At 46.9% G+C, this 19,135-nt stretch overlaps 1 protein-coding gene across 1 annotated transcript in view; it reads left to right on the top strand.

The window, feature by feature from the left end:
• LOC119442541 (probable histone-lysine N-methyltransferase CG1716) overlaps positions 1–19,135 on the top strand; it is a 96,744-nt gene that overhangs the window by 23,700 nt on the left and 53,909 nt on the right. The window contains 5 exon segments of the mRNA XM_037707454.2: positions 7,162–7,577; positions 13,658–14,328; positions 16,123–16,533; positions 17,297–17,593; positions 18,671–19,135. Of these exon segments, the coding sequence (XP_037563382.2) occupies positions 7,162–7,577; positions 13,658–14,328; positions 16,123–16,533; positions 17,297–17,593; positions 18,671–19,135 (2,260 nt within the window).

The raw sequence follows: 19,135 nt of genomic DNA, 5'->3' as shown, positions 1-19,135 counted from the left end.
ATAACTGTACATTCTCAAGTCATTTAGTGCAAGACAGCTAGGTCGACTGAAATGGGACTAATTTAAGTGCTCGCGAATTTACCACACTTCTAACAAAATGAAACCTGTAGTGTTGGGCACGAGATTGCAATCCATAATTGGCCTCCGTTAATTCGTAAATACTTTTAGAATGTGGCTGAACCTTCCTACATGCATGCACGGAAATCGCTAGCTTTTCTGCGATTCTGCTCCGCGGTACCGATACGAATGCTCACATGCCGCCGCGCTGACTCGGCGGTTACGGTGCCCGGTTGCTGACCCGAAAGATTCCGTTTGGGGGCCCCGGCCGTCGCATTTAGATCGAGGCGAAATGCTAGAGGTCCGCGTACTGTGCGATGTCAGTGCACGTTAAAGAACCACAGGTGGTCGAAATTATCCGGAGCCCTCCACTGCGGCGTCCGTCATAGCCCGAGTTGCTTTGGGACGTTAACCATGATAAACCAATGTGCACATATACCTAGGGTAGTAAAGCTGCATAAGTGCACTTGTGCCCCAGATACGAAAAACATTAAAATAAAACGGCGGCAGGCATGGCACCCGCTAAACAATAATTTAAACTCGATGTTCGTAGCATGGCGTTCCACGCCGAGGCAAGAAACGACGAGCAAGCTCGGGGCGAGAGTCGAGCTGCTCTTGCGTGAGTTACACGACATACGGCCAGAACAATCGCGCAGTAGCACTTTTATTATTCCGAATTATAGCAGTCCAGCTACTCCACGAACGTGCCTTGGATGAAGTGAGCAGAGCAAATCTGGGAGCTGCCACTTGCCCCGGCGCACCGCTGCTATCCAGGCGTTTCTCCTGCCAACCTCGATAGGGAACCTAAGCGTTCGCACTTTCGAAAGGAGGTTGGTTCCTAAGCGAAGGCTGCACCCTGGCACGGCACAACACGAACCCATCCTTCAACGTTTCACAGGCGATATGTACGATGCGGAATGCATTTTCAAGCCAACAACAGCTAGCAAAACACCGTTGAGAAGTGAACGTAATGAAAACAGTCGATGCTCCAGAGAGCTACTCGCCGTCACGCAACACACTGAATGCCACAAGTCGCACTTATAGCGATATATGCGAAAAATAACACAGAATATGCACTGGACGAGCGCGCGAGCGAATACCAGCAAAACCGAGCAAAAAGAACCGCTACCGGAAGTTTCCTAAGGGCGCCGGATGCCGGCGCACAGCGTTGCCAGAGTGCGGTGGGCGCTTGATGAAACCGTCTTAGAGTAATATAATGATGATGATAGTTATTTATAGAATCTAAAAAAGGAATTTACGTTTAATTATACAAGCGTTTATGGTAGTGGCCACCGGGGGCGCGGTCTTATAAAGCTGGCTTCACAAACGCGTCGGAACGCTGCTCGCGTTCACTCGTGGTCGCCAAGCAGCAGCGTAAAATACGAGTTTGTTGCGCGCATTTCAATCGAACGAGTGAACTAACTTAGACTGATATTTTTGTTGTCGAAACGATATTTTGCGCCGCAGGAACGGGTGACGTATGATCGTGTGATACGCCATCCTCAAATTCATATCGCAATTTGCTCCATCGTGCTCCATCGCTGGCCTCGTGTGGTTGGTCAAATGGCGCTTTCGTCGGAAAAGGCGCCATTTCTGACCAATCACGCGAGGCTAAACGAACAGTTCGCCGAGGTCGCGCGCGCCCGCTGCAAGAGTCGACGTCCGTCTTAAGAGGACCCGCGTGCCTGCCTGACGCCGACGTGTCCATCGATCTGCGTTCCTCAGTTTTTCTTTTTTCTTTTTAAATTAAACTAGCACTCGCGAGGAGCAAACTCGAGCGCTGCGCGGAGTTCTGGGTGGTTTGCTCATTGTGATCGTTACCTCTCGTTCGAAGAGATCCGTCGGAAATGCGGCGCGTGTCTCGCGGAGTCGGCGGGGATTGGTTCCGCCGTCTGCGTCCCGTACATCTGCCTTCGCCATGTCCGGGGCCACCACTCGTTGCTGTCTGTCCGCGACTGCGCACTACGTCTGCAGTTTCTGCTAAACGTCAGCGCCAACCATCCAGCAGTACTGGCCGTCGACGATGCACTACCTCTGCAGTTTCTGTCAAACGGTGGGCATAGACATCGATCGTCTTGACGCTTGTCTCACCACTTGTCTTGCGCGTGACCTCGTTTGAATTGGCAAATCCCTACACCAAGGGGAGGATTTAAAGGGACACTAAGGCAAAACGCTATACTGATGAAACATTTTTTGAAAACTCTATTACTCTGTTGCCGTTAATTTCGAAATAATACGCTGATTATTAGAATAGAAGATGGTCAAAGTTTCAGGTTTTGAATTTCTGACCGGAACCCCGACGCCGGTACGTCAGCAACGTCACGGATTTCAAAGTTTTTTTTTTTTTCGTATTTGGGCCGCGTTGTCCCAGTTAAAGTTCCCGAAACTCGCCATGTCGAATGTTTGGCTCCTTAGAATACATTGTAGTCAATTTTTAGGCAGTGTCCTGCGTAGCGGTATATAGTTCCGGGCGTAACTGGCTGACGGTGGCGCACCAACGGGGGGGGGGGGGGGGGGTTCTAATCCCCCCCCCCCCCTTTTTTTTTGTATGACCCCTTTTATTTCCTTGCGCCTTTCAGTACTGCAACTAAGATGTGAGACGCGCAATCGTCTGCACACTCGGAAACTTGAGCAAAAAGCGCATTTTTTGACAATTTCCCGTGAAAAATTTAAATTAGTGCTGCTTAGATGGTATTGGCAAACTAAGGCAAACTGTCAACCTCCCCCCCTCCTGGCACAGATCCTGGGTGCGCTACTGCTGGCTGATTATTGGCTGCGATATACTCGCGGACAACTTTCTGTGGCAATGAAGAGAAAGCTACGGGTGCGTGGGCGTTGCACGTATGTTACCGCTCCATGTAGTCCGGCAGCGTTTGACAGTGCTTTTGGTTGCTCGGAACAGATGCTGATCGACGCAGCTTCCACGTGCGACGGTTTCGCGTTTGCGGAGACGCAGATGGGAAAAACCGCAAAATAAGCAAACTTTTACACAGAGTGGTGTGTTCTGTCTTAATTTAAAACTGTTGCTAATAAGGTGTTAGTTTTCTCTTCCCCAGCCTAAACTAACGTGAATTTAAACACTGGACTCTTTTTCAGAAGCGCTCACTTGTGAGCGCTTTGTCTTCGTAGCTTCCCCTTCATTGCCACAGAAAGTTGTCCGCGAGTGTAGAGTTTTATTTTTGCTCGCTACATGATACGGTGCAGTGATACGTTATGGCCTTTGCACATGCATGTCGCATACCGAGAATTACTGTGGCAGTTACCGCCGGTAACCGCAATAGCCACCCTAACCCTGATCACATATATCAACATGGCAGCGTTCATACAGCGCCGACCACCCGCTTGGATCCGGATTCGCGCTTGTTACTGGCTCTCCGCCCTGTCAGCAAGAAACAAGTGGCAAAATCCGTCATCGCTAAGTTTCATCTCAAGCAGAGGGCAAAGCATTAGCTATGTTTTGACGTAATTATTGAGATCGGTTTGTTTTCACGTTGCTAGGGCTACAGAAGCAGCGCCGAGCAGTAAACGTAGTTTGATTTTCATTTAGCAGATGGCGCCGCAGCATTAGCGCTGGTGATGCGTTGACGATGCGGAACGCTACGAAGGCTTAATCTTTCACTGCATCATTAGTTTACTGCTACGCTCTAGTACGGTACGTGATGACGGTGGCGAGCAAATGCCAAATAGACGCCGAGCGGACGGTGCGGCGTGTGTGAACATTTATCAGGGCGTTCGTTCTTACTAAAATTGGCTAAGGAGGCTACGTTGAACTGTGTGCTTATCTTTGTTGCGCTGCACATCGCTGTCGTGTGTTATTGCACAAACCACGACCTTCGAGATGCCGAGCACTTCTGTCTACCGCATAGACAAAGTACAGCGCGTATGTGTACTTTTCGTCAACCTTATTAGGGCTGCTTTGATAACAATGTCAAAATAAGTCAACTCGCCCAAATCAAAGTATTGTGCTGACAAGTTGCACGAAAGTGAATGTCACGGGCAGTAAGCTACCCGTATGTTGATCGACATGTTTTGGATATGAGAAATTGCAAGAAAGTTAGCTTTCACTGCCTGCACTAGGTCGGGAGATGTGTCACTTGTCTCTTCGCTTCCCCAGCGTAACATTTCGGCATCTGCGCGCGGCGCAGTTCGTTTCATAAAGCGCAGTCTTTTTGCGTGATGTGCCACGTCGATTCTGCACCTAGTTGACATTGAGCTGTCGGGAACTGGTTCGCTATATATATCAGGGTGAACCGAATGGACCTGCGCTCTTAAAACAGTGTTGGAAATCAATGCGACAAACCTAAACGGCGTGGGACCCATGCGTGGGCCACGTGCGCGTCCAGTGTCCGTTCTCGCATTTTCTTTCCCCGGGTGGTTTCGTGTTTTTTCTTTATTCCGTTGCCCGTCCCAAGCTTCCCGCGCGCATTGGTCCTCGTCCCAATTAAAGGAAACGACGGCTTTTTTTAAAGCCGACACATATCTGTCTGCCATCGCCGCACCCCCCTTGCACTTCTTTGGGGCAGTGGGGAAGTTGAAGACGTCAGACGTGCAGTCGGGGACACTGTGTGGGACACTGTGTCAGCTCGGAAAGGACCCGTTTAGGTAGGGGAGCGAAAGGGGAGGAGGAAGGTCTTTGTTCACACCGCTGACGGGGAAAAAAACGGACCGCAATCGTGTGGCTCCAAGCTAGACACGTGCATCTCCGGTCCGCACCGTACTGCCTTCTTCAAAACACTCGGCACACGACAAAGTGTCCATTTTGGCGGCGCGGTTCTTCGCGCATCCTTTTGTTCAACCATTGGTTTTATGGCCCCACGGCTCCTTAAGCCGTCGCTTCCCTTTAACTGAGGCGAGACTTGACAAACAAGGGCGGCGGCTTCTCTCTTTGAAGCTGCAGCTCGCGCGTGTCGCACTTGGCGGAGGGTGCGCGCCTTGTCGCTGTTCTTGCCCGGAGGGCATGACGCGTGGTCGTGCGAGCCGATGGGGTCTTGCTGCCGCCGGCTGAGTATTGGGCCCTCTTGGCTTTACGACACTTCTTTGTGAGAACTCTCTTCACATTTTGTTTGCCTTCTTTCACCCGTGCGCCTTCTCCCTCCCTCTCCGTTATGTTAGGTCTTGTTTCGCATTTCGAAGTTTAGAAAAAGGCCGTCTTTTGTGCTGGTCGATATTGCTGGCGTGGCTTTGGGATTCATGCCCGCCTGCTTCCCCTTTTCTCCCTTCCCGCCTTTATTTTGAAGCGCCTTCCCGTAGGAGCGCTTTAGCCGAGGCGCTGGTACGCGAAGCGCGACTTGCCCATTCCTTTTTGAAGCAAAAGAAAGAGAAGAGAAAAATCTGGCGTTTAGTTCCGGCCTTCGGTGTTGTGATGGCCATCTCAATCGCTACGTTCCCGGTGGCGCCGCCCCCCTTTTTTGGCGGTACGTGGCCCGTGCACCGCCGCCAGCAGCAGTGCGCGCCCGGCGACCTGCGTGAACGGTTGAGTGCCGGCCTCGTGCTGTCAGCCTGTCGGTGTTTCGTTCCTTTTCACGCGCCGCTATGGAGGTCTGCTCACGAACGGTGGACTTTGGCAGCTGGTTCCTGGGTCCCTGTTACGGTCCGGCCGCTTTCGTCCTCGGACTGTTTCGGTGAGCATACGCGTAGTGCCTCAAGTGCACGGCGCTGTGCTCTAATGTTGCGGTGTTCCGTGTGCTGCCTTCTGTGACCTGGCTTGATGTTTTCCACTTGTCATCCAGCATCAGCGATAAGTCTCGACAATGCCGGTTGCTTCCGACCACTTACGGCGAATGATTTCCGTCACCGTGGCTTTTCTTTTGTATCGGTGGCGCGGTCGAATAGAAAGACATCTACTTGCGTAACCCTCCTGAAGTGCCCTTGGCCGGTATTTCGTAGCGATGCCTTTCCGATGCTAGTGCCTTTTCGCGCTTGTGCAGGGGTCAGAACGACGGTCCGCCCGCGTTATCAACGGGATCAGCCGGGCGTGAGCGGTGGATGATAAGACTAGTATAGAATAAAGCATAACGCATCGCTACAAAATACCGGCCCTTGATTGTTTCTTCAGTGTTTTCACCCCTTACTGATTGGGTTCTCATTTGCAACAGTCACAGCTCGTGTTTTGTTCTCCTCAGTGTTGATAGTCTATGAGAGTTACCATGCACAGACCAGCTGCACGTAACTATAGTAGCCCGCAGCGCAGGTTCGGGATGTGAAATACCCCATCACTACCTACAAGCTAAAAGGTATTTTCTGCATGCATACCTGTATTATAGCATCACGTGTGCAGGAAGCAGTATAACTAATGATGTTGCTGCACATTGGGTGGGGGGGAAAATGATAATTCGCTACAATGAAGCTTGTATTCCAGATCCGAACTTCAGCCCCTTATTGGCCACTTTTAGGGGAAGCACCTCATCAGTATTCAAGAGCTCATGGCAGCTGATATTTAGTATAAAATTCAGAAAGCTAGTCTTTCATTTATCAACATCATTAGGCGTATTATAAGGCATGTAATGCGTAGGATGAATAACCGGTGGACCATTAGAGTTACAGAATGGATACCAAGAGAAGGGAAGCGCAGTCGAGGACGGCAGAATACTAGGTGGGGTGTGTGGGCTCTCGCATGTGCTCTTGGAGTCGCGCATCCTCACAGATGATGAAGTTAGGAAATTTGCAGGCGCAAGTTGGAATCGGCTAGCGCAAGACAGGGGTAATTGGAGATCACAGGGAGAGGCCTTCATCCTGCAGTGGACATAAATATAGGCTGATGATGATGATGATGAAGGCATATTCCCCCTGTCGTGCGAACTAAAGGAAATGTTGAAACTATACCAGCTTGAATAATAATGAGGAGTTTCCCCTAAAAGTGGATGACCCCCATCTGTCATTTCGTCCTACTACCAAGGCTGGTACATGGTAACAGCTGCTCCAGCATCTAATTTTTGTCATATTTTTACTTTATTCTTGGATTTAGCTATAACAAAATTTATAACGCATAGCAACTGACAATTAACTGTGCAAAAAACGAAATGTGTTTGCATTGTCCTGATGAACTTCCCATCGAGCTAGTCACACAAAAAAAGTCATCTAAATGAATAAATTAATCTGACGCAGGGAGGAGGATGACGAGACAGCACCGAATCACGTGGCTGCTGTCAAGGCGGCTCGAAAGATGACTCGCCTGCGTAAAAAAGGCAACAGTGCGAATGCTGCACAGCCAGACAACAGCGACAAACAAAAGTCACCACGTCTCAAGGGCATTTCAGTGGACAGTGTGGCGACAAGTGTGAGTGACGGACCCGGGAGTGGTGACAATGGTGATGCAGTGGCCAAGAACTGTGTGGTGGTTCTGTCAGTGATACGAGACAGTAGTGCGCGCTCTAGAGACGGTAAAGCAGGGGACCCAACCACGACAGAAGCAAAAGCAATGGCTGATGACGACGAGGACACGGGCCATTCCGTGGACAGTTCTATGCAGGACGAGTCGAGTCTGGCGTCTGCGACAGACAGCCTGACATCATCAAGTGATGGTGAGTAGCTGGAAGGCCTCGTGTTTATTACATCGCTTGTTTTGTCAAGCAGTTGTAATTCAGTGATGGAATAATGTAACGATACTATTCCAAGAGCATTGCCTTTTGTGCTTCGTCATTGGTATAAGTGGCGTTCTGCCTACATTATTGTAGGGATCACTTGGTCCCTAAATTGTGGACGATAAATAGAATCGAGCAAAAGGTATATTTAAATTGCATTGAGCCATGTTACTTGTTATTATTTCTTTTATTTTTTTTTCGATATTCATGTACTTTTACCCAGGGCCTCCAATATGGAATAAATAATATATAAATACACATGCTCATACTAGTAGTTTGACCCTCTGAAAGTGAGAATTCCAAGGAAAAGAAAGTAACTTTTGCCTTATAGTTTGACTCTACCATGCACTTTGTTCAGCAGATTGTCTAGGACTAAACGTTTTTTCTAAAAAAAAGTCTATTGCTCCTCTAGACAGAATAAATTAGCTGAGAAAGAATGATTTGGGACGATTTATTTTCATATAAACTGGTGTCTGCAGGGTAAAACAGCTGTCTTTGCTAATTGCTGCTGATTCTTGTTTGAACATTTCGCCATCCGCATTGCCAACCACCAAAGAGTTTCCTAGAATAATTACTAGAGAAAACTCTTGCACTGCAATCATTAAGCCACTAAGGAAATGATGGGTAGTACATAGATTTGTTCAATCTTCGTGCTTGTGGGTTCAGACGTGGCTTTGTTTATTACATTTTATCTGCCGTCATTGTCCTACCCTGCGATTACACACTGTCACTACTAATTGAAGCAGTTCAGCCTGTCGAGGTGGCCAAAGTGAAATGGGCCAAGCATCTCAATGCACTGGTTTGCCGCAAGAAATTCATAAATGCGTTCGGTGCCGCTTGTTGATGCATGCATCGTGCATATTGGTTTCAATATCTGGCTTCTGTGCTAGAGGTCCTGTGTTCAAATCCTGTAGTCGGACGATTTTAATACTGTTTATTTAATTATTTATTGCCAAGTACTTTCTTGAAAAAATAACGGATTTACTAAGTCGCAAAGCTGTTTGGAGCCAGAAGGACAAAGTTTGGTCAAATCCGTGTACTACTACCAGGGGTGGAACTCCTGCGCCAAAGACGGAAAATTGACCGAAATTGCGCCACGATGTGCCAGAACGGCTTCGTCATGTGTCGATCAGCGAGCGGATTTGTTCTCCGGAAAAAGTGCGGACAATCTATTCCGCAGACCATGCGACGGCACCTCCCGCACAGTTTCTCGTGATTTTCGGGCTTCTGACATTGGACTTTGCGGCACTTCTGGCAAGTGGCCGGCGCGCGTACAGCCATTCCCGGCTCTTGTCAGTGCTGTCAGAACGGCCAGGGCGGCTGTATTTAGAGTGTACTAGAATACAGTTGATTGGGCCGAGCAGTGCGGCACTCTCTAGCTGAGGCGCAAAACAACGAAAAGTAAGCTGAGGGCACTGCGAGCGAACTAGATATTATAGGGAGGCGCGCGCTGCAGTGGGTTCAGCAGGCAGGCGTCTCTATCCACAGGGCCAGTATACTGTTCATAAATATTTCAGTCTGTTCTTATGACCATATGGGCGAGGCCTGGGCCATTTTGACACATTGCGAAGAGCTAATAGTGGATTAGGATTAAAAAGTCGCAGTTTCGCCTGAAAGGCAAAGCATCAATTGCGATACCACATTAGTAGACAGCTATACGAAGTAAGGATAGTAGTTTTATCGGCCCTATAAACTTGTAAACATTGGCTTACTAAATTAACAAGCATTGTGTTGTGTGTGCACAAGCTAACGCGAACACATCTCACTTGATGAGTGCGAAAACGCGCTGTCTAAACACTGGAGTGAGGAAGCGTGGAAGCAGCAGTGAGCGAATTGACCTTCATGCTGCCTCTCGCTTCAACGCGAACTAAGCGGCAAAAACACAGTGCGCATGAAGCTATGAGCGCTAGCACTCTGTCCCCATCGCAGACCACTTTCGAGATAGGGCCCGCGCCATACGCCATAGCCACCGGCGAACGCCCCCCTCCCTCCCTCAATTCCCCACACGGTGCCTTGCGCACACAAGATTGAGCCGCCATTGTCGGCTCATTCTCGCACTTTTTCACTCGCACATACAGCATACGGCATGTGGCGGTAATGTTATCGCCCCTGGACTTTATACGGAACATCACGGCGATGATGACGGCAGACATGCGCCTGGAGTGTCCATATGATTGCTATCGCAATAAACATAGATTGGAATAGTTTTATGTTATACCAGCCCAGGGTTAATGTGGCTCTCTGGGTCTGCGGCGATATCGCGACCCAAAAATTATGTTAGCGCATCGATTGGATGCATAATTTGAGAACATTTTCCGCTATCATCATGAGGGTCGGCGCTTAAATATATAGTTCGATTGTAGTTCTACTGATGTTTGCGGCTTTACAGGAAAACATGCACCGTGCCACTGCTTGACCCACTCTTTCATATTCTAGTATGTTATAGCTACAAAGCTTGCTTCTAGTGCGCGCTTTGTGCTGGTTTATTCTCTGTTCCACCGTGGTTTCAAAGTGTGCTGCCATGTTCCATTATTCCACCAAAATGAAATTTACTCTGCTCCAAAACGCAATTTTACTTGCTCCAAAAATTGCTCCAAAATGACTTTGGGCAGTCCCACCGCTGTACTTGAGGGAGTGATTGAGTGAGTGATACTACCCATCATTCCCATTGCTGGCTGAACCGCCCCGCCTGCAGCTGCCGTAAACATTAGCACCTGAGTTCCCTCTAGTAATATTACGAAACTCTATGGCAACCACCTTCTTCTTTTAGTTCATATTTGTTCTACATTGTATGCTTCCTGTTAGCGTTCCTCTCGCTCTAGTTTCTTACTTCGTGACCTGCTGCATTTCACGACTCTGATTTTGCAACTTTTAGGCAGTACAAGCTGCACTGCATAAGCATATTGCCTGCTTTTTGTCTCCAGAATGTATGCACAGATGCCAAAGCTTTCGGAGCCTGCATTGCACTTGCTACAAAACCTTCACTAACTGCCAAGCTGTGCAATCGCAGTGATTAGTGCATCTGGCTTTTGAGTTCATATATTTCCAATTTGTGATCCCCACTTAGCTCGACAAAAGAAGCACAAACCCAAGTGTACTCAAACTTATACAAAAAAAATGACTGGGTGTGCTTGGAACGAGAAGCATGAAGTGCTCTTCTAGTCCCTCTGTCCGAATCCATATGGGTGTGGATTCGGACAGGAAAGAAAGGCAGAGACAGCTTCCCCACAAACACTATACATAGAATGTGTGCTTTGTCACGTAACTAATAGACAGAGGATTAGAACAGCACACTACTAGCACAAAGAGCACTTTCACAAGTACTGCAGAACGTCTTCTGAAAAGTTTGAAGAGCTGCACAACTTCAGTTATAAGGAACTCATTATATAGAGCGCACAGCATATCAGCTGCAGAGTGGCTGCAGCCCGGAAGGGCCATCTACTAGAAATGTTTACTCGAGCGGGCTAGCTTGCGCCTTGGCATCGTCCTTGTCCTGTGCTCCTCATGTTTGCTCGATCACACTCCACCATTGGTTGGACTCTATCACCAATAACGAGCTTTTCCAGGTGTCTTAGATTTTGATCACACCGGTGCTTACTGCTTTAAAAACAGGTTTTGAGCCTACCATGCCAGTCACCATGTCGCTTTAGGGCAGAAATCACTGTCATGCGAAGCATGCTTTGGCAATAAAAAAAATTTATCCATTTCTTATCCTTGGTCTCCTTCTCTATGAGAGGGATCTGAAAATTTTTCGCGATAACTTGGAAGGTGTTCAGATAGATTAGTGGAAGTAGCAATTGGTTCATTGTATTTTCTTCGCAGTTCAATACACTCTAGACAACAGTCATAATCAACAGTAATATTCGAAGGAAAAAAAATATTTATTTGTTCTGAAGTCGCACACGAACAGCATTGAGAACAACAGCATCATTGTTTTCAAATGTGTTCAAGTCCAATTTTGGGAACAGATAAGTTTGGCAGAGCCTAGGTTCGGAGAATAGGAGGGATCATCAATCACATCGTCACCTAGCTGGTTCAATTTCTGCATTGTGATAAGCACCTTGTCACATGGAACATCGTCTTGAAGAAACAAGATACCTTTATCAAGGTTTTCCTGCCATGTCTTTTGGATGGCCACATGCAATTTATTCGGAACTTTGCATAACTAGTCCGTGTTCGCTATGGACCCTTTCTGAACATTCTCGACGTGGATTATTCCTTCCACATCCCAAACACAACCAACATTACACATACACACACACACACACACATATATATATATAAACACGCGTACAGGCTTTCGTTAACGCCCCTCCCCATTCCACCTATTTGGAGGAATCTGCAGGGCAAATACACAGCCATTACCTTGACAGTGACTTTCTGTTGAAATTTCTTGTGCCTTGGTGAGCCAGTCTGTTGGCTCTGCATTAACTGCTGTTTACTTTCTGTATTGAAGAGGTGGAGCCCTACCGTCTCATTGACAGTCGCTGAACGCATAAAGTAATCTGAGAAATCGCCTTTGAAATGCGCAAACATTGCACGTGGAGCAAACACGCAATGGCATTTCTTATCAGCATTCAGTGCTTACGAAACACATTTTGTGAACAACTTTCTAATTCGCTTTGGGTGAAAGTTCTGCATGTGTACCCACTATACCTACAGTCTTCTACAGGCCAATTTGTATTGCTGAGAATATCACCTTGTGGTACAGAATTAACATTCTTGATGGTTAATACAAAGTTTGGGCTGTCCTGTGCATGCCTTATCTTAAGTCCATCTTCTGCTCCCTCTTCTGAAGTTGGCAACGTGCTATATGAAGGACTTTGGTCAGCCATACTGTCAGGAAATTCGTTGACATCCTTTGCATTCATGCCCTTAGAAAAAACATTGCTTGATCACTGTTCTTCTCTATTGGGCGAATTTCATTTTGGTGCTGCACCATCACACACTGAACTTGTTATTTACATTGCAATGTTTGAATTATGATTAAAGTACATTAAGCACCACTTTATCACATACTGCAACTGTACTAATCTATCTACTCTCTTCTATGTTAGGCCAGAAGGGTTTCAAACACACCTTGTAAATAGCTACTCTTTCTCTGCTACATGTGCAGTGTCATTATGTGTGCTCTTTTTTTTTTGTTTTTGATAAACCAAGCCAATATCTTTCTGTGTATGCTTGCTCGTGCGTGTATCTCGTGCGCCGCCTGTTTCTCTTGGGCAAAAAATCCACATCAAACATTACAGCTAGATACATGCCCTTAAGGCATTAAGATGATGTATCACGTTTGGTTTCTTTCTACATGCTTTCTGATTTTTCCGAAAGATTGCTGCTGCTTGGGTTTTCACACATTGCACATCTTTCTGTTTTGGGTTCGGGGAATGCAGCACTCTTGAACTTGACCTTGAGCAGCCAGCACAGATCACTTGCCGTGTGATGTTGCAAAACTTACATTGTTTACATTTTGCTTGTGAACGTTTTCTCTGTATAATTAAACAATACCATCATATTATCACTTGGCACAAGATACACTTTCCAAAACTTAATGAACATGTTTCCCATTGATAGCAAGAAAGGCATGCCTAGTCAGATTGCATGTGCTTTAGAATAGGGTTTTACAATCTCGAATGTTTGCTCTAGAATGTACAATAATGAAGGAACAAAAGCTTGTTTACTTTGTATTTATGACATGAAGTACAATAGCAATCCATATTCCATGAAAATAGTAAGCAAAGGAAAAAAGAATTTTCTCATAAGCACTATTATAGTATGAATGATTGACTACATAATGCAGATAGCGAGGTTCTAGCATCAACACTGCATTCAGTTCACTAGAATCAAGCATGTTACGAGGTGCACAAGTGCTGCAGTGTCCTTGCACTTTCTGAACTCATTTTGTACTAATAGAACTCAAGCACGGCACATTTGTCTAGAAGGTCAGGTCGTGCAGACCTATCGACGATGCCTCGCATTGATGTGGTACTGATGCACATTCAACGGATAAACTTTTCTTTCAGCTGGGGCAACCAACAAGAGCAAGCAGAAGCAAGGAAGAACGGGGAGGGTGACAGCGCAGTCCCCGAAGGCCAGACGGCGAAGGGCGTCCGAGGATATGCCGAGCTTCGAGGGCCCTGCCACACGCCAGCGTAGCGTGCGGTTGCGAAGTGGAGACAAGAGGCGAGGCACCAGCCCGGCCCAGGCGTGTCTAAGCAAAAAGGCACGGCAGAAAAAGCCGCCAGCCACAGCGAAAAAGCAAGTATCGCGAAGAGCACAGGCGAAAGTCTCCAGCAGCAAAAAGGAGAGCATGTCAGAAAATCGAGAAACACCAGACACGGAACCTGAAGTGGATCAGGATGAAAGCATGCAGGACGTGTCAAGTGTGGACATGGAGAGGGATACAGCAGACTCTCACATAGGTGAACCCCTTGGCAGTAATATCGCAGTTGAAGACTCTGAGACCCTTGCCAGTGCCTGTGAAATCGATTTGACACAAGCTGAGGAGGGAGTAGAAGATGAAAATGAGGAGTCAAGTGCTGAGCAGCAAGCATCTTCTACTGTGAACATTACTGAGGCTGTGCATCAGTTGTCAAGTTCTGTTGCTGCTGATGAATGTGAGCCGGTGGAGCAAGTGTTGGATGCTGTGCTAGCTGAAGTGTGCACGTCCGGTGAAAGTGAGCAACAGCACAAGGTAAGCTTAAAATAGGTTGATTGATAAATTGTGAATTATTTATGTTCAAGTTTGTTAGCCATATTTGTTTCCAGCTATTCCTGGCTTGCCACAAGGTTGGAGGGATTTTGTTTTTGATTGGAACTACGAGGTTGCTGTGGGATTATCATAGGTTGTAAACAACACTTTATTTGTGAGGCAGAGTTCAAATAATGGTTGTATGCTGCTAGCATATGGCGGCACCTACAATTGCTGCATTTTCAATTTTTCGTGTAGCTGTTGGAACACTTGTATACATCCTTTCAGGTTGAATTGCTCTTTTGGAAAGCACACCAGATCAAATGTCTTAGCAGCTGTTGACTAGCATAGAACAATTTTATATGCGCCATACTGGTTTTATGCTGTTTATACTTTTGTAGGTGACTCATTTGTATCTTAGAACTTTATTCTATGGTATTAGGTCGAAAACAGTTAGCAACTGCTGCTGGTTGTGATTTGGATGTTCTGAGCATCTTTTGGTTTCTACTCAAGTAATTCTTCCACCGTTCGCAAAGGTGCGTCACTATGTTGCCTGTGCATCAAAAAGCTAGAACCCTACGTATAACAGCGCACAATTAACCTTTAGACAATTACCTGACTATATTAAAGGCATGTGTTCTCAAGAATTGTAAGCCTTTATGCTTTTAAAAAGCCGCTTCCTTAGAGCTCAATATCTTGGTTGCCTGTTCTCTTTTTTTAATGTCGTGGTTCATGCATGACTAAATTTTGTCTGTGATGCTCCCCAACATAGGCCGTGAAAAGCTTTAGTTTGGTCACTCGGGCTTGGTTCACACAGCCATCATCTACCCTATCTCGTCACCGTCGTGGCATGGCACTGGCATCCATCATAAGAGCGCATTTCCTCGCAAACTTCTCCTTAACCCCACAAAGCTCAACATATCATTTTTGATACGCTGAATTTGATACCTCAAAACACTGATTTAAACACAGGAAACTTAACACAACACCATCAGTAGCGTTTCTCACATGCTGAAGCAAAGCTTGTTTTCTTTCCATAGCTCAGCAAACCAATTACTAAAGTGTTAATTACTATACTCATTAGTTTTGAGCTCAAGTAAATTTTTTTTCTTTGTGTGTGAATATTATGCTCTCCATGGCCAGGAATAGAGGCGAAAGAGTCATTTTAATTTTCCTTCCTTCGTGTAGAATAGTGTTAGGGCGTTGTGGGGTTGAAACAGGGACGCCGGCGCAGTACCCAGGATCTCTGCCGGGGGGGGGTGTTAAATTTTTGTGGGGGGGGGGGGGAGCAAGCACTTTGCATAATGTGCAATATCCTTGCTTTAGCCAGTGGAATTCAACAGCAAATAAAATGCCGAATCATTATAATAAGGACACCAAGGATGATGACAATGTTTATTTCTTTTTTAGATTTAGTGAATGAGTAAACAGAAGACAGTGATAGTGTTTTTGTTCATCAGGAAAATTCGACCTCAAACTACCTCCTAAATAGTAATGACTATGTGAACAGAGTGCTGAAGGCACACGTTGAACTGGTGGGGATGGACGCGTGAGGGGGGGGGGGGGGGGGGTTAACTCGGCCTCAGGGTGGAGGGAGGGAGAGGGGGGTTACAACACCCGTAAACCAAGTGATGGATGGAAATACCCCCGCTCCCCCGTCGGTGCGCCACTGCGCCGGTGTCACGGGGAGCATTGGCGTGATGGGAGGGGCTTGATTGTGGCTCTGTGAATCGGATCTTAAGCTCTGCTAGTGCAGCACTCATAAATTAAGTTTCTTTTCCTCTTGTCATTTTCCAGGAACTGACAGAGAAAAATAGCTCTGAAATTCACAGCACAGTCTGCAGCGAATCAAGTGTAGCATTGGCCTGTGAACCTGAAAGTGGACCGTTACCTCTCAGCCAGCCTGAGGCAAATTGTACCCCTGTATCTGATGGGGAAATGGAATCTGTCCCCCTTGACACCGAAGCAGTTCCTCCAGCACCGGAGAGAACAGAAGGCCCCGCATCAGATACAGACGCCAGGCCACCTGACACGGGCTCCAGATCTCAAGAAAGTGAAGAGAAAGCACCGACGGCTGACAGTGAAGCTGCTGTGTCTCGTTCCTGCCTTCTGTTGTCACCCTCAGAATCGTCACCAGGCGAAGCAAAAGTCGCCGACCACCGGGACCGACGATACTACTCCAGTCCTGACAAGTGTGGTCCACTCGATGTGAGAATGTGTTTTAACATTTTGTATGTTTTAGGCCTTTTGTATTATAGTGAGCTGAACCAGAATGTTAAGCTGGCTCTCTGCAATTCGTCGTATTTTTTGAAGTTGCTGTGCAGCAGGGTCAGCGTGGGACATGTGTCCTCCTGTTTTTTTTTGTTTTTTTTTTCTATAGAAAGTTCCTTTCTTTTTCATTAAACGCTCAATATATGGCCAGAAAATGTTGAGAGAGATGAAAAGGTAAAGGTGCTGCGGGAATGGTGTAAAATTTATAAAGTACAGATGAATTTCGCCAAAAATTTCAGCACGGCCACTGTCGCTACAACGGTTGCTGGTAGCTGCAGTTTCTTTCTAGTGAGGTTTCTTTATTTTTATTTTTGCTTACTTGCACATTTGAACACACAAAAGCAACCAACATTTTCATAGCATATTAAAAAAAGTTGTTTTAACTGCTGCATGTTAATGAATGAAAGAAACTGCATGAATGACTGGAACTGACTGCTGCCAGGGTCAGCAGTCTAGAGGCATTCATAAGAACAGCATTGCAGTAACTAGGTATGTATGTTATAGCAGAAATTGTGCACATGCACCAATAACGGGGTTAGATTGGCCTATCCCGAGGCCTACATAAAGAATGGCTGTTCTCTTCTGATGTAATGTTTGTTTTGGGTAAGGGGGCGGCTTGCCATTTGTGTTTGCAGCAGTACTTGTTGCATTGTGTGCACATGGTCACTTGAAAGGGCTGTTTGTTGCCGTACCTGTGCAGAGTCCTGAGAAGGGTTCATCTACACCGAGGTCATCAAGGCGCAGAACCAGATGGCAAGATGCGGAACCTAACACTGTTTCCGAGCCACCTGTGGTGCCTCTCTTTGATCTGTCTGCGTTGCCATCAGAAGCTGCTGAATCAGTTGCAACTGAGGCCATGGAACCACCCCAGCAGGACTGGGCCTCCAACAATTCACAGGATGCTGATACTGCTTTGCCTCCACCGCCCCCACCAAAGGCCCCATCTCCACAGAGGAAAGAGACAGTTGCTGCACTTGACTCAAGCCGTCCAGAGAAGGTCAGGCAACATGGTTGTTAACTTTTACAGGAGTAACTGTTAGCGTCCTCCAAAATTCAAGTTGATGTGTGACATTGAGTGTCGCCATCATTGGCTGCATGCTGGAGGAAAAGATTCTACCTTTTTCAAGGTTGGAAATTGGAACTGCTACATGCTAGCTGAGTGCACTATCACAGAGCTAAGCCAGCTGCTTCAGCACTGCATAAAATGGTGTGACATCGCTGCATTCCAACGTGTCATGCCTTTTTTGAGGGGAAAGTGTGTGTGCATGCGTGTGTGTGCGAGCATGCATACTAATATGTTGCCAGTATCTTAACCCTTCCTGGCCCCTAATGCGTTAACTAAAAAGAGATGACAATACAATGCCCTTGCGTCTTCTACAGTGCATAAATTATGTGGATGATACCTGCGTGTGTGCTTCACCAGAGGCACCATTCATGTAACCATTGGGCAGATTTTTTTCATATACAAACTAGAAGGCAAGTAACACATAAGTTAAACAGGAGAGAACAGGCGTTTATGCTATAGTGGCTGCGGCTATAGTTTCGTATGTTCTATGGTGCAGACTATGTTGGAATGGTGGATGTTTATTATTATTAAGCATTCACACATGGTAATGGTGTCTTGGCTACATCTGAGGCTAGTCCTGGTTTGTAAATGTGAAAATCGGATTATATAGTTCAAGATTTTCGAAATGTTTTACAGTGCAAGGTTCATAAACTTCCACATCTACGTAATTGGGCAGCTGGGACTTCTTGGACCTGAAGTAGCCGACAGAGTAGAATAGGACAAGATAAAAGGAATGCATGGGTAATCGGGCTGACAATTTTTTGTGTACAATGCTCTATCCGTGTAAATGCACGATTGTTTAGGTTATCCCCATCCGTAAGCATTGAGGTTATTTAAAACCCAGCAAAACTAAGTGCTACCTAATGAGGTTGGGATGTCTTATAAGTGGTAAGTTCATTTCACCTGTATTAATGTGAATTTCAGCGCTCAGCACTGTTGAGCTCTCAGTCTGCTTCCTCTAGGCAACACATGCAGCTTGAGAAATGATGGCCGCACTCGCCTTTGCAGGTCAAGTCTCGCTGGCGGCGCAGTAGTGAACTCGAGACTTTCGACACAGCACCTGCCCCATCGTTGTCTTCACCAGTAGCCCGCAACTCCTCTCCATGCGAAGCTCGGATGCCTGCCATTGAAGAAGCAACTCCTGCCGGCATGAAGGAGAGCCCGCGAAGGCGGGAGCGTAGTAGCCCAGCATTGGCATCACACTCAAAGGATTCCAAGGAATCCAGAGGGGCAAGCAGCAGAGAACAGTCTGACAGCACGGCTTCACCCAGAAACTCCAGGGATAATCACAGGACTGAGAGCAGCAGGGACAGCAGAGAGAATAGGGACAGAGACGGCAGGGACAGCCGGGACAGGGACAGCCGGGACAGAGGACAGCCGGGACAGGGACAGCCGGGACAGGGACAGCCGGGACAGGGACAGCCGGGACAGGGACAGCCGGGACAGGGACATCAGAGAAGGCAAGGACAGCAA

The sequence above is a fragment of the Dermacentor silvarum genome, chromosome 2, assembly GCF_013339745.2.
Source record: "Dermacentor silvarum isolate Dsil-2018 chromosome 2, BIME_Dsil_1.4, whole genome shotgun sequence".
Classification (NCBI taxonomy): domain Eukaryota; kingdom Metazoa; phylum Arthropoda; class Arachnida; order Ixodida; family Ixodidae; genus Dermacentor; species Dermacentor silvarum.
This window is presented reverse-complemented; position numbering and strand designations above follow the sequence as displayed.